Genomic DNA, 15796 nt, shown 5'->3' with positions numbered 1-15796 from the left:
AAGATCTGGAGCCAGACTCCTGGTGCAAATTCCACTCAGGTGCAAATTCCTGAAGTGACTCAGGGGGAGTCACTTCATCTCTCTGGGACTCAGTTTCCTCTTCTGTAAAAAGGGGGGTGACTCCACCTCCAACACTCCAATCATTGTTGAGAGGTTAAAGCATTGAAAACAATGGGTGGTAGGAGCTGTGTAAATATTATGTTATTGTCTTTGTTGGGGCTGGAGCAGGGGATCTAGAGACATGGGGGCCGTGCACGTGTGTGTGTGTGTGTAACAGTGTGTGTGCGCATCAGTGTGCGTGCATGTGTGCGTGTGTGTGTCCTGCTTGGAAGGTGGAGATTAGAGGCATCAGAGAACTGAGGCTGGCAGGGGCAGGGTGGGGATCTTCTGAGACACCAAACGTAGGAGTCAGTGCCCTGGGGCCCTAGGGGTTATGTATGGACCAACCTTCTCATTGCACAAGTAGGGAACTGAAGCCCAGAGAAGGGAGAGGACCAACCGCAGGTTTCAGAGCCAGAGGGCATCTTCCCACAGAAGGGGCGGAGTGGATGACACTCATGAGTGGGGTGGGGTGGACCAGCTTTGGCCTGACCACAGGCATGGCTTTTGTTCCCATAAGGCCTTTGGCTTCCTAGTCCTCATCCTTGGGGCTGAGTTTTCCTTCTCCCTGACTTTTCCCAGGATACTCCTGGCCAGTGATTTGTCAGGGGTGGGGTCAGGTGGGCTGGGAGAGACTTAGGGTGGAGGAGGCAGGAGAACGGGATTGGTACTGAAGAGAGGGGGCAGTCTGGAAGCAAGGACCAGACCAGACCAGAGGATGGACCGTCAGAGCTGCTGTGTTCCTATTTCACCCTGAAGCCTCCCATCTGGGGGTCTGATCCCCGATTTCACCAGAGCCTGGGCTCATTCACTCTCACTCCTGACATGTGATATCCTCGAGAAACCACTGTGGCAGCTTCCCTGGGTCCCCGGCCGGCCCCTCACCTCTCCTCTGCTGTCTCGAAGCAGTCGATTTGTGCAAACACATCTGCGATCTCATCCTTCAGCTTCTGTGGAATGGCAGGGGTGTTACAAAGAGGGAGAGTCAGGGGGTGGAGGCCAGGACAAAATGGGCTTCATAGCCCTCTCTACACAACACAACCACTCCCTCCCTGGGCATGACTCCCAGACCTCTGTCTTGAGCTGTCACTAAGGGTCCCTCCCCAGGAAGATCCCTTTTCCAGATGTCTCTTATATCTAATTCTCCCTGGGCTCCTGTCTCAGGGTGAGGGAGTCCCCAGTCTACACTCTATTTCCAGTCTTCCCATCTCTTGCCTCTGCCGCTGTAAGGTGTCCTGCCCTGAGTCAAACCTTCCCCACAAGCCCTCCTCCACCCAGCTGCCATTTTTCTGAAGCACAGCTTGGTGCTGGCCCTTCTTCTGCTCAAACTCTGTCCATGGCTCCCTACTACCTCCGCATCAAGAAGGACAAATTCCTGCCCTGTGATCAGGGCCCAATTCCTCTCTGATTTCCCTCCTTCCATCCATTTGCCCCACCCTAGGCTCTGTGGCCACTACAAGCCAGATTCTCTGGGTGCACCATGGTACAAGACAGCCTAGGCTCTCTTCTCGGGGACTTTGCAATTCCAGTGGAATTTACAGAAGAGGACACTGAGGCCCAGAGAGGTGAGATCATGTGTCCAACATGTCTCCAGGAGACCCCCTAACTCTGCCAACAACCACCACTGGGTAGATGGGGAGGGGTGGCAGCTTGTCCAGCATTCCTCTGCAGGGCAGCAGCATGCGCGCCTGGCAAGAGCCCCTGAAGGCACCCCAGCCCTCCCTCTCCTCCACCAAGACCTTGGAAGGGGGCGGGTGGTTCCTAGGGCTTTGTCCTGGGACCTAGGGGCAGCGTAGAACCTAGAGCTTTTAAGCCCAGTCAACTCCTGTCCATGTGATCTTGGCCCAGTCACTGAGTGAATTCTCAACAAATAAAATGGGGGGTGGGTTCATGCAAAATTATTAATTGAACACCTACTATGCTCTGACCATTGGGCTGGGGATGCAGTGGTGGGAAACAGACCCAGGCTCCCCTTACATGGAGCTCACGGTCCAGTGGGGTTGGGATCTTGGGACAATTGAAATGACCACACAGAACATGGTCAGAGCAGTGGTCTAGAAAGAGCCTTTCAGGCGGTAGGTACTTGCTGAGGGAATGATCCTGTGCCTTTGGCTTTCTCTGGAATCCTAGGTATATGCGTGGTGGGGTGGAGGGTGGGGTTCCAGCAACTACAGCCAGGGTGGACAGGGTGGTCCCTAAGAGGAGAGACATTTGAACCAAGAATGAACTAGGAGAAGGAGGAGCTCTAAGGAGGGCTTGGAGAGTCTCAGGCAGAGGGAACTGTGAGTGCAAAGGCCCAGGGGCAGGACCGAGCTGCGTGGCTCATTCCAGGAGCAGAAGCAGAGCCTGTCTCAGAAGGTTTCTGGGAATCAGATGAGCTAACGTCTGACAGCTGATGAGGTGGCAAAGTGCTAGGCAGATATTGGCATTGTCTTGACTAAATGGTCTACATGTTAGGAGGGTGGAAGCTGAGGCCCAGGGTGGGGATGAGACCAGATGGAGGCCATGAAGGTGGGGTTCTGCACATAGTAGGTGCTTAATTAATTGCTCCCTTTCTCTGCCTTGCTCTCGTGGCTCTCTCTAGGCCCTGGAAGTGAGCCAGGAGTGGGGAGTCCCCTTGGGAATTCTGTCCTTCCCACTCCTAAGGGCCAAGGCCAAGGCTCCGAGTGGGCTGGAATCTAGGCCTGCTCTTGGTCCTGGCTGGCTCAGGAGCGAGTAAGAGTGTTTGCTCATGTGTGGGTGCGGTTCGAGGGCATGAACACGAGTGTGGACAAAAGCATGTGTATTGTGAGCTGAGTGTGAGCACACCTGGATATCCTCCAGAAGCTGCTTCCGGTGCCATTTGATCTGCTGCAGCTCCTCCGCCTCCCCGCTGCTCAGCTCCCCTGGGTCTGGAGAGAGAAGAATTGGTGGTTCCCTGGCTCTTTCCCAGCCCTCCCCTCCATCCCTCAGCTCCATCCTTAGCCACCTGGCTATCTCTCATTTCCCCAGGGCTCTCCTCCCTCCAGAAACCCATGACTTGCTTGCCCTCTTCACTCAGGCCATGGCTGAGATGCCACCTCCTCCACGAGGCCTTCCCTGACTGCTCTGTCTAAAGCAGTTCTTGCCCCACCCTCGCCTTCCACCAGGTTTTTGTTTCTTTTGCCCTTCTGGGTACAGACTCGCTCAGCCATCTGTTTACTTGCATCATTTGTGTTCTACTCATTCCACTCAACCCCATGAGAACAGGCGCTTCAATAATTTTGCTATTGCTATATCCTCAGCACCAAGTAAGGGGCTTCCTAGGTGGCGCTAGTGACAAAGAATCCATTTGCCATTGCAGGAGACATACGTTCAATCCTTGATCTGGGAAGATCTCACATGCCACGGAACAACTAGGTCTGTGTGTCACAACTATTGAGCCTGTACTCTTCCACAATAAGAGACGTCACCGCGGTGAGGAGCCTGAGCCCCACCACTAGAGAGCAGCCCCGCTCACCACAACCAGTGAAAAGCCTGCACAGCAACCAAGGCTCAGCGGAGTCAAAAAATAAATACATTAAAAAAATAAAAGGAAAGGGTCCACCAGCCAATGCAGGAGATGAGGTTTCGATTCCCAGGTTGGAAAGATCCCTTGGAGGAGGAAATGACACCCTACTCCAGTCCTGCCTGGAACATTCCACAGGCAGAGGAATCTGGTGGGCTACAGTCCTTTGGGCTGCAAAACATTGGACATGACTGAGCACACACACACACAGCACCTAGAAAGAGGCTGACATAGCAAGTACTCAGTGCCATACTTGCCAGAGGCATTCATCCTTCGCTGTAACTTTATTTCTTCATTGGATCATGTATCTCTCATCTATTCATATATTTGTGTGACCAGGAAGTGGCAATCATTTTCCCTGACATCCCGTTGGCCACCTGTTGTCACATGGCCACAGCTACCTTCAAGAGAGGCGAGGTAATGAGCCTTTAGTAGGGTGGCCCTGATATCCTTACTATAAAGATGAGGAAACTGGATTTGGGGGGATATTTCAGTCAAGCTCAGAGAGGTGAGGTGGGCTGGCCAGGGTTCCAAAGGGGCAAGTTGCTGCCAGGGTGGGACTTGGGTTGGGATGACTACAATTCACCTGGAAATGAACGAAAGGAGACGCGAGTGTGCCAGTGTCCTGTGTGAGGCACTGTGACCGTTTCCCCACCTGGGTCAGCTGACCCATCGCTATTCACCCTGCTGTGCTTCCTGTCCCATAACACTCTCCTGGTCAAAATCTCCATGGAATCTCGATTCCTTAGAGGAGAAAGTTCTCGTCTTGGTCCTGGGGCCTCCACAGTCTCCCAGGCCTCTCCAGCCAGCCTTGTTCCCCACCATTCTCAACAAGAGCCCACCAGTGCAGCCTGCCCTCAAATGGCCTAACAGTCTTACTTTCCCACCTTGGCCTCTATAGCTCCTCCACCCTAGGATGCCTCTTCTCGTCTGCTCATCCAAATTCTCTCGACTCTCAAGGCTTCGCTTCAGGAAGCGCCTGATCACATTTCTTAAAGGTTTTGCAAATACAGACATGATCTCTTCCAAATAAAAGCAGAGAGACTATCAAGGGGTCCCTTTCCCTACGTCCTCCTGCTGTCGACTGAGCAGCTGTCTTGGACTTTGAGATGTCAGCTGGGTATTAAGATGGCAGGGCATCGGGCTAGAAGGAGTCTGGGCTCCAGGCATCCATATGGAGAAGAGTCATTTTTCAATGACAGAGATAAGTTTTGAGGATGTCTCACTCTCTGTTATTCTGAGCCTTTTTGTTACATCAGCCAAACATGAAACAACTAATACAGTGTTCTTGTCTCTGAAACATGAACCATAACCTAGAGGGTGGTCGTCAGGATTAAAAATGCTGACTTTTGCCAAACACTCTGTGAGTATGTGACATATGGTAAGGGCACTACACACATATGATGGGTGCCACGTTGTGCCTCCTAGCTCTCCCTTGCAGGACCAAGGCACCCACCCGCTCAGTGGCGGCTGTGGGCGTGTGTAACCTGCTGAGGACTCACAGCTGAGTCTGTCCTCAGAAATTACCTCAGCCCAAGTGGAGCTGCCTCACCCAAGGATACACTGCTCCCACTGGGCAGGCACTATATAAAAAGTCAAGGCCCCTTGCCTGGTTTGTGGACCAAGCCAGTTTTTAGACCCAAGCCCTATTGACTGAAGGAGAGGCCAAGCCCAGAGAAGGAAGGCTTCTGCAACATTCTATCAAGTATATATGGTAATGACCCCCTCATCAAGCAGCCAAGATGGGTCTGTCTGACCCACCAAGTGATAAAGTCAAGTGAGCCCAACAGCAATCCTTAGAGACAGAAGGATCCAGGAAGCCCCAGGGACAGATGACCCAGACCCCCATGTCACCCACTGCTGTTACACCAGGTCCTTCAGCTCATAGTATGTCTTCACAGATGGGTCCCTTGTGACCTGTGACAAAGGAGAAAAACGCTGCACTTTGTTCTGGGATGGATGGCTCAGGGTTTGGTTACAAGTAAAACTGAATAGCTACTGAACTACAACCCTGCTCAAGGTGTTCCGGAAGGACAATGGCGAGAAGTCCTTCCAGTAGGCAGAGCTTTGGGAAAGGCATTTATTTCATGTGGAAAGAGAAGCAGTGTGAAGTGAGAATATACTTGCATTCATGAGTAGAAGAAGGTGCCTTGACTGGTCAGAAAGAAAGAAGACTGAGAACAAAAAGGCCTGGGGAAGAGGCAAGTGGGTGGCCCTATGGCAGTGTGCAGAGTGTGAAGATTTTTGTAAACACACTGATGTTCCCCAGGAAACAGCCACCACAGAAGAGTCACTAAATCACCAGGCAGAGAGAATGACTCAACCAGTTGACATCAGCCAGTCTCTGCTTGGCTAGCCCAATGCTGCATGGTACATGATGAAGCAGCCATGTGACCTCTTTGGAGGCTCTGTGGGGATCCACTCATCCTGGGTCCCCAAGCTACTGCCACTTTTCCACATCAGACCTGCCAGCAACAGAGACCCACTGTTTTTCGACAAGAGCAGCCAGCAACTTGGCAGCAAATCTATTACATTGGATCCCTCATTCTGCTTATGGTGGCTTTTCCTGCCCACAGAGCCTGGGCCAGCACCACTATCCAGGGGCTCAATCTGCTGACCCAGAATACAGCAAAACATCCCACTGGACTAAGGCGCCCTCTTTACACTGAAGAAGGCGTGGGAGGAGCATGCGGCCTAAGGACTCAATGGTGCTCTCACGCATTTTACCACTGGAAGATGCTGGCCTGATGGAGCGACAGAGCAGCCTGTTGAAGATGCAGCTGAGCTGTCAGTTGCAGGTGTTAAACTGCTCGGATGGGGCACCATCCTTGAAGATGTACTACACACCTTAAATCAACGACCATTAGATGGTGCTTTGTTCCCAGGAGGTAATCTACTGGGATTCAGGAACCAGGAGTGGTACCATCCTTCTAGTGACCCACTTGGGTGTTTTCCTTTCTCTCCCTGCAACTATGAGGTCTAGAGATCCTGGTTTCCAAGTGGGAGTGAAGTGGAGGTGAGGGGAGGTAGCACTTATACCAAGGGACAAAGTAAGCGTCTCATTAACCTCTAAATGGATCTTTCTCAGTTTAAGACACTGAGACTCAGACAGGTGAAGTGACTTGCTCTGAGTCACACAGCCAGGAAGTGGCAGTGCTGGCATCAGAACCCTGGTTTTCCCACACCTAAGCCTCCATCCCAGGAGAGGTAGATTCTGCATGCCTTTGGAAACATGCAGGGATGGACAGAGTGAGGGGCCATCTTCACGGGGACTGGAGCAGGGCCATAGCAGGGGAGGCGGTGCTAGAGACTGGGACCTGGAACTCCTCTGTCAGGAGTGGAGGGAGGCTGAATTCCACAGTGGAAAAACCCAGTCACTTCTAGTTGACTTTGGAGTGAAAGATCAAACTTTTGTGTTTGTTTGCTTTTCATTGTTTTCCCGTTGGCAGGGGTTTGTCCTGAAGGCCCGTTTCTCGCCCAGGGTATACCTGCTGGTGGAGGCCAAGTAAATTCCCGACTGGCTGCTTGTTGGATAGAAGCCAGGTAGGAATTCCATGTTTCTGCGGATGCTCCCCAAGGTAGATGGTCAAGGATGAGCCAAGGAGATCCCATATCTGGGGCCCAGGCTGACGTCTCCTCTCTTCCTGTGGGGTCTCATTATTACCCCCTCTCCTTCTGGGTCAAGGAATCACACCCATACCCTCAGCTCCAACTCTTTGCCCTGAGCTTCAGACCCTTCCACCCCTCTTGTGTCCTGACCATCAGCTCGTTTGTCACTGCAACTGAAGCAGAACTCCTAGAATGTCCCCTCAACCTGGCCTTCTTCCTGAGTTCTGAAGCTGTGGGAATGGCCCCTCAGATACCCTGGCCAGAACCCCAGGAGGCACCTTGACACATACCTCACTCTCAGCCTTGTGTCTCCTTCATCACCAAGCCCTGTTTATCTTCTTTCTGTTTCCACAGCCTCCATCCTCACCCAGACCCTGGGCTACTCTCTCCAGATAACTCAGAGCCTCCTGAAGCCTCCCTGCCTCCACTCTGTCCCTCCCATCCAGTCTCCCATGATGTCCCCATTGTCCAGTGGCTAAGACTCTGCACTCCCAATGCAGGGGGCCCAGGTTTGATCCCTGGTCAGGGAATTAGATCCCATATGCTGCAATGAAGCGTTCGCATGCTGCAGCTGAACATCCCTCATGCAGCAACTAATATCTGGCATAGCCAAACAATCAATATTACAAAGAAGACCCCAAGTTTTACCTGGCCGATGCTCATCTCACACTGCACCCACCCCTGCCCTTGGCCTGAGGGCCTCCTGGCTGCTCTTTCCCTCCACAGGCCTTTGCACATTCTGTTTCTTGGGTCAGGAATGCCCTTCCTTCTCCTCCCTGCCTAGCAGTTCCTCCTCATTCTCTCCATCTCCTCTGGGGCCCTCCTGTGCTCCATCTGTGCACCACCAACCCCCTCTATCCCTGCAGCAAATCTGGGATCTTGCTCCATGAACAAGCCAAGCTGCTGGCAAAGGAAAGACATGCTGGTTGAGCACCTACTGTGTTGCAGGCCCTGGGCACTCCAGGCTCTTGCCATCCACTATCTTGTTTGATCCTGACCCCGACTCTGGAGTCAGGTATTTCTAAATCTCATTCTATAGATGAGGCACCAGGGGCTCAGAGAGGTAAAGTGACGTGCCCAAGGGGACACAGCTGGAAGGTGGCAGAGTTGTGGCTCACACCCTGGCCCATCTGGGGCTCTGAGGCCACAGCTTTGATATCCATCTTGACACCCGTCTTCTGCAGCCAGGCATCTCTGTACAGATTGTCAAAACCCCCACAAGATGCTAAGTGTGGATCTTCTACCCAGAACTGCTGACCACCAATGAGGATGAAGACAAGGTGCAGGGTGATGTCCAAAGTCTGAGCCCCCTTCTCTTTTGGGGTAAAAAAATAAAACGAGGCCAACATCATAGAGCTGGGGAAAGTGCTATTTTTTTCTACCTGGGAGAGTGGAATGACAAGGGGGTAGTGAGAGGTTATTTATTAAAAATTTTTTTCTTTTAAGGCTCAATTTTATTTTAATGATTTAAACTTTTTGGCCACGTGGCCAAAAAGTGGGATCTCAGTTCCCCAACCAGGGATCGAACCCGTGCTCCCTGCTTTGGAAGTGCAGAGTCTTAACTACTGGACCGCCAGGAAGTCCTGCCTTTTTATTCATGTAGCTCCTTTCATGGTTTGGCAGGTGTGTTCCTGAACCCTCTCAGGCCACTGTCCCCTTCTGTCAGGTCCTGACCCAAACAGCTGGCAGCTGGCCAAGTACATCTAACCCTCCTCCAACCCCGAAACAGTGCTGACCGCCCCGAACCTGCTGCTCTCCTCACGTGGTGGACAGGGGCCTTCCGACCCTTCACCTGTTTGCTTAAAACTGGGGATTTCTCCCCATTTCAGAGCTGAGGGCACTGAGGTTCAGAGAGGGTGACAAGGGCACGGCCTGAGAGGGGTCACTGCTGATTCCTATTCAAGTGATGATGAAGTTTCAGGCACTGGTGCGGCTCGTGGGAGATGGATTTTTAACAATAATAAAAATAGTGATAATAATGATAAAAAATACAAGAATATTAAAATATTAGTAACAACTGCCGCTGCCATGAGATCTGTTTACTCCTCACTGGGCTGTAAATCCACACCTCTGGAAGGCCGCCTTCGCCAACGACTCCCCCTCATCAAGCTGGGCTGTTCACCCTACCCCCGCCCCACCTCTTGCGCCCCAGGCCCAGGCCGGCTGAGTGTGCCCAGGTGCCGCCCCAGCCAGCTCCCCAGCTCCTCTCTACTTCCCCTTTGTCCTTCCTCTTTCCCAGCATATTTTTAGAAATCTGCTCATAGCCCCACTTCCAGGACAGCTGGACCAGCTTCCCCTTTCTAGGGCAGGAGGGGGTGCGATCCAGGGGCCTTGAAGGCAGAGGCTCCTCAGAATCCAGCAAGGGGATCTGGGGTGGGGGGCGGCCAACTAGCTACACTCGCCCCAGCCCCCCAGGCCCTGTGCGCCCATCGCATCGTGTGGCTTCCTCCCCCAGCCCAGCTGCCTCTATTTTTAACCTGCAGTCTTGCTGCACCAGCCCCACGGCTGCCTTTGGTCACACCGGGGCTTTGTTGCCCAGACCGCTCAGCGTTTCAGCAGACCCGGGGGAGGGGACCTGCGGGTATCAGACACCCACAGCTGGAGGTAGGGAGGCAGCCCCTTCACCACCATCCCATCCATTGTACAAGTGAGGAAACTGAAACCCACAGAAGGAAGAGGCCCATTGTGACCACTGGCAGGTTGGTGCAGAGGTGGGACCTGAATCAGGTCGCTTTCCTAGGTCTTGCTGGGATGACGGTGCCCACTTAGAAATGACACACCTGAGCTCAGAGAGGGAAAGTCACCACGTTGTGAAGGAGCTCCAATAAAGACCCAGTTTGGGTAGCAGAGAAATGACCTTCCTTCCCTTCATTTTCTCCAGGAAGTCCTCCCAGATCTCCCTTGCCCTGGGTGGAAAGTGTCTCCCTCCCAGGCTGCAGGTCTGTGCCCCTCTGTACATCTGCCCTGGGTCACTGTCCTGCAGGATTTTTTCTTCCCCTGCCCCACATCCCAGACCAGCAGCTCCCTCAGGGCTGGGCTTGTGGCCTGGTCATTGCTGTCTCCAGCATCGCACAGCCCAGGACCTGCACACCAGAGGACTGCTTATTGTATGAATGAATGAATAGGCGAACTGATCAATGGAATCCTCAGATCTCCCAAGAGACTGCCTGCAGTGACTCCGCTGGATCCCTGTCCTCCCGGGACCAGCCTGAAGCAGAGACTCACCCCTTGGCCTCCCTGGGAGGCCCCACCCCTCCCGCACCTCCCCCACAGCCCAGGCTAAACTGGGGCTCTCGCTCCTCTCAGATCTTGTCCCTATTCTGCCACTTATTGGCTGCCTGACTTTGGGCAATTCCATCCTGTCCTCCAGTTCACCTCTGTGAGCTTCAGTCTCCTGAGGACAACCTCCTTGCATGGTGGGGACAAACCATCCTAAAGATTTTTGTATCTGAAGACCCCAAGAATAATGGTGCAAAGACAGGTAGTTGGGGGGCGGGAATTACTTCACTGTCTCCTGTCACCCTTGCTGAGTGACCTTGAGCCTGGCACTGCTTCTCCTGGGGCTCCTCTTGCCCCCCTAGTTGCCACCTGGCCCTAAAAGCCCCCAGGAGAAGCACAGCGGTTGTGGTGAGAGTGCTGAACAGGCAGCCAGGGGGTGTGGAGTCACCTCAGCAAGACTGTGTCCCTCCTTTTGTTCCATTTGTAAATGAGGGCTTCCCAGGTGGCTCAGGGGTAAAGAACCCGCCTGCCAATGCAGGAGACTCAGGAGACATGGGTTCAATCCCTGGGTTGGAAGATCCCCTGGAGGAGGAAATGGTAGCCCACTCCAGTATTCTTGCCTGGGAAAATCCCATTGACAGAGAGGAGCCTGGCGGACTACAGTCCATGGGGTCACAAAAGACTCAGACATGACTTAGCAACTGAGCACACAAGTAAATGAGGGCGGTTGAAACAGATCAGTGGTTCTCTAACTGTGTTCCCCAGAACCCTTGGGGCAAGGGGAGTCCCAGTGGGTGGGGTCAGAATGCTCTGTCTTAAGTTTTGTTTGAAGAAAGGGTTCTGTTGCTAACAGGGTTCATGTCATCTGGACCTGGGGAAATGGACAGCTCCAGGCAGCCTATGTCTTCTGGAGTTCCAGACCATGCTGGAACATTCTGAGATGCAGGGCACAGAGGCTTAGTCCCAGTCCTTTCTGCATCACAGATACACAACACAACACAGCCTGGTCCTGCTCTCATCCCAGCTGCCCAGCCTCCTTGCCTGCTTACCAGGCAGACTCTCAGCCACAGCCCCTGCTGCTCATCCCCTGCCAGTCCCTTCCCTGGCAAAGCTGGTGTCCTTAGCCTCCCCAAAGGCCATCGTCACCCACCAGAGGCCAAACGGGCTGCAGGGTTATTATGTCACCCAGACGGTTATCCTCCTCAGCAACATCATCATCTTCAGCACAAACCACCTTTCTCAATCCCACCTCAGGGCCTTTGCACTGACGATTCCTTTGCCTGGAAAGTTCTTTTCCCAGAAACCCACATGGATCACTCCTTTCTCTGCTACAAGTCTCTGCTCAAACAGTGCCCCCTCTTGAGGCCTTCTTGGCCACTCTCTCCCATCTTCCTTATCTCACTTTACTGTTCTTCATCCTGCTTCTCACCATCTGATAGCACATTCATATATTTACTGTCTGTCTCCTTCTCTGGAGTGTAAGCTCATTAGGGCAGGGGCCATGCCTGCTTTGTTTGCTGGACTCCCAGTACTTGCAACACAGCTTGGCACCTAGCCTGAGCTCATCAACGTCTGTCGCCTGTTTCTGCATGTCCCACCTGTGTTATATCTATTTATACATGCTGCTTCCTGTGAGGCAGGCACTATTACCCCCATTCTACAGAATAGGAAACTGAGGCCCAGACAGGTCAGCCCAGGTGCTTACCTGGGTGGCACAAGTCCATTCTGAAGCCCCCGGGGGAGAGTGGCCTGCACTCCTGCAGCCTGCTGACCCCGCTGCCACTCGGGCTGCTCAGGCAGGGATGTGTCACCTCAGACACACCAGGCCCCTTCCCGTTTGCTCCGCCCAGCACAGCCTGGGGAGGAAGTCCTGTCTTGCTGGGGTCTAGTGCGCAGGCTCTTGACGTAGTAGCACTTCCTAAAACCAGCGGAGTTTGAGTGGTGGGGATTCTTTGCATTTCGAGTGTAGGCAAGGGAGGAATAGAGGCAAAGGAGACAGAAAGAGGGATGAGAGGGTGGGTAAAAAGAGAAAGACAGTGACACAGAGAAACACACACACACACAGACGAAGATGATCACTGGAGAACAGAACCTCCCCGCCTATAAACTTAGGGGCCATTCAGGGGGTTTCCCTGGTGGTCCAGTGGCTAAGATTCCACACTCCCAATGCAGGGGGCCCGGGTTCAATCCCTGGCCAGGGAACTAGATCCCACATGCTGCAACGAAAGATTCTGCATGCTCCAATGAAGAACAAAGATTCTGTGAGCAGCAACTAAGACCTAGCACAGCCAAATATATACATTTTTTTTTTAAAGGATCATCCAACTTAGATGGTCCAAGCTGAGCCCCATTAATTCCACCCCATAAACTCTCTTTCACCAACTCTTTCTTGAGCAAAGAAAAATTAATTCAATGCTAAGCAGGGCTTTGCTTCCCCTCAATGAAATACCTAGTTTTTTCTCATCTAGTTATCCACTGGGCAATATGTTCAGTTTCCCTTTTCCCCCAGGCTACTAGGAAGCCCCACCAAATCCAAAGCTCTTTTACAGCTGTTCTGTTGTCGCACGCAGACTTTGAGGCCAGACTCAGCAGTGAGACTTAGCCCTGCCATTCAGGACCCTTGTGAACTTGAGTGAGTCATTTATCTACCATGAACCTCAGTTTCAGTTCAGTTCAGTTGCTCAGTCGTGTCCAACTCTTTGCAACCCCACGATCGCAGCATGCCAAGCCTCCCTGTCCATCACCAACTCCCGGAGTTCACTCAAACTCATATCCATCGTCTCCACTGATCTCCAGTAGCATATTGGGCACCTACTGACCTGGGGAGTTCCTCTTTCAGTATCCTATCATTTTGCCTTTTCATACTGTTCATGGGGTTCTCAAGGCAAGAATACTGAAGTGGTTTGCCATTCCCTTCTCCAGTGGACCACATTCTGTCAGACCTCTCCACCATGACCTGCTCGTCTTGGGTGGGAACCTCGGTTTACCTAACTATAAAAGGGGTATACTAATCCTCTCCTCAGCTTGTGAAAAAGATGGAGGGAGAGAATATGTGTGAGGTGCTTGGCTATTCAGTAAACACTATCTTCTTTCTCCCTTTGGTTTCAGTTTTCTTTAGGGGTTAAAATGCATAATTTTATTGCATGTGCCTTTTTGGGCAGGCTGATTCAATCCTTTATCAGAAAAAATTACGGTGTAAATAAAGATCTATAAACACTCATTCCTTGTAACTTTGTGGCACATGTTGGCTTACTTATCTGTTTCCCCATCAGTCTTGAGGCCCCATGACAACAAGGTCCCCTCTGTATTCCATGTCTGGGAGATGCTGGGAGCCTAGTAGGTGGTCATGGATACAATGAATGGATGGATGGATGAGTGAATGGATGAGTGAAGGGCACACAGTTGAGACGGCCTGGTTGACGTGAAAGCTGGCTAAGATTTCCACCATTTGCTGTCTCTACACCCCTTTGCATTGTGACACTGCCGTTCTTCCCATTAGGAGGCGGTGTCTGCTTCTCTTCCCCTTGAATCTAGGCTGGGCTATGTCTTTCTTCAACCACTAGAATGTGGCAAAAGTGATGTTACATGATTTTCGAGGCAAGGTTTTAAGAAACCTTGTGGCCCAGCTACCCTGGGTGGCCTGTTGAGGATGGAGACATGCGGAAAAGAGAAAGCTGGGGCTCCTTTCTGGGAGATGCTTGACCAAGTTGGAATTTGAGTGAGTGGCCAGCTCAGGACCAGGGGCTGGGCCTTTTCACTACTGGTCTAGAACTCTCAGGACTCTTCAAAGCTGCCCCCATGCCATAACCCCTTGCCCACTGGTTCTTGCCTAACTCAAGGTTGTCTCTCAGAAAACTTTTTGAATTTATATTCATGGTAAACTAGAACTTTCTCAACAAATCTGGGCCTCAGGCACAAAAAAAAATTTCCTGGGTCACTTCAAAAAGAGAAATGGGGAGAAAGGTACCGTTCTCTGCGCAGAAAAGTGTTAACAATGGGGCTGAAAATGTTATCCTTTAAAAGACCTGCTTGTATTATTACAGTAGTTAAGGTATCGAAACAATACAAGCGTCCATCAACAGATGAATGGATAAAGAAGATGTGATACACACACACACACACACACACACACACACAGAGGAATATTACTCAGCCATAAAAAAGGATGAAATAATTTATAGCAACATGGATGGACCTAGAGATAATCATACTAAATGGAGTAAGTCAGAGAAAGACTAATGCCATATGCAATCACTTATATGTAGAATCTAAAAAAATTGCTACAAATGGACTCATTTACAAAACAGAAGAAGACTCATAGACACAGAAAACAAACATATGGCTACAAAAGGGGAAATGGTGGAGTGTGTGTGCTCAGTCGCTCAGTCATGTCTGACTCTCAGGCTCCTCAGTCCATGGCATTTCCCAGGCTGGAGTACTGGAGTGGGGTGCCATTTCCTACTCCAAGGGATCTTCCTGACACAGGGATTGAACCCACGTCTCTTGCATCTCAGGTACTCTTACTATGAGTGGCAAAGGGTTTGGTAGAGCCAAGAGTAGGGGAGCTATGGAGACATGGACTCAAATCCTGACTCAATATCTGCCGCTTGTGTGAACTTCTCCCTTGTTTTGAGCCTTGTTTTTAGCCATCTGCAAAGTGGGGACAGATAAGACTAAGTTTGTTTACATGAAACAGAAAACCCAAATAACAATGGTTTAAAGAAACTAGAGGTATAGCAATGGCACCCCACTCCAGTACTCTTGCCTGGAAAATCCCGTGGATGGAGGAGCCTGGTGGGCTGCAGTCCATGGGGCTGTTAAGAGTCAGACACGACTGAGCGACTTCACTTTCACTTTTCACTTTCATGCATTGGAGAAGGAAGTGGCAACCCACTCCAGTGTTCTTGCCTGGAGAATCCCAGGGATGGGGGAGCCTGGTGGGCTGCCATCTCTGGAGTCTCACAGAGTCAGACACGACTGAAGCAACTTAGCAGCAGCAGCAGCAGCAGCGGTATATATCTCTTACAAGAAAGAAGCCCAAGGTAGGTAATACAGGACTACCCTCATGGAGGCCTGGTAATCAGTGATGCAGGCTCCTTCTAACTTACTGCTTCTGTCCTTGGGGTTTCCTCATGGTCCAAAGTGGCTGCATGATCTCTAGCTGTTATGCTTGAATATGAGATTAGGAAGAAGAGTGAAGATGAGAAGGGCTTCCCTTAAAGGGCTGTTCCTGAAGCTCTTTCTGACCTGATGTTAGGAGTCTCTGTTTCCTTCATGTACACTAGGTGAAGGCTCATAGTTGGTTATGGGACAACACACAACAATCCCCAAACAACCACCACA

At 51.6% G+C, this 15796-nt stretch overlaps 1 protein-coding gene across 2 annotated transcripts in view; it reads right to left on the bottom strand.

Moving 5' to 3' along the window:
* Window positions 1-12314, bottom strand: part of CYTH4 (cytohesin 4) — a 37574-nt gene extending 25260 nt beyond the window's left edge. The window contains exons 1-3 of one of the 2 annotated variants that reach the window (XM_070789782.1): window positions 12159-12314; window positions 2908-2990; window positions 985-1049 (exon numbers count right to left, since the gene is read on the bottom strand). In XM_070789782.1, coding sequence (XP_070645883.1) covers window positions 985-1049; window positions 2908-2990; window positions 12159-12177 — 167 coding nt within the window. In that variant the 5' untranslated portion in view covers window positions 12178-12314. The remainder of the gene's footprint in view (window positions 1-984; window positions 1050-2907; window positions 2991-12158) is intronic. The other variant, XM_019961348.2, reaches the window with a different exon arrangement.
* Window positions 12315-15796: the final 3482 nt, after the last annotated feature.

Source organism: Bos indicus, chromosome 5 (assembly GCF_029378745.1).
Source record: "Bos indicus isolate NIAB-ARS_2022 breed Sahiwal x Tharparkar chromosome 5, NIAB-ARS_B.indTharparkar_mat_pri_1.0, whole genome shotgun sequence".
Taxonomy (NCBI): Eukaryota; Metazoa; Chordata; class Mammalia; order Artiodactyla; family Bovidae; genus Bos; species Bos indicus.
Note: the sequence above shows the minus strand (reverse complement) of the source record. Positions and strands in the feature narration are given on the sequence as shown.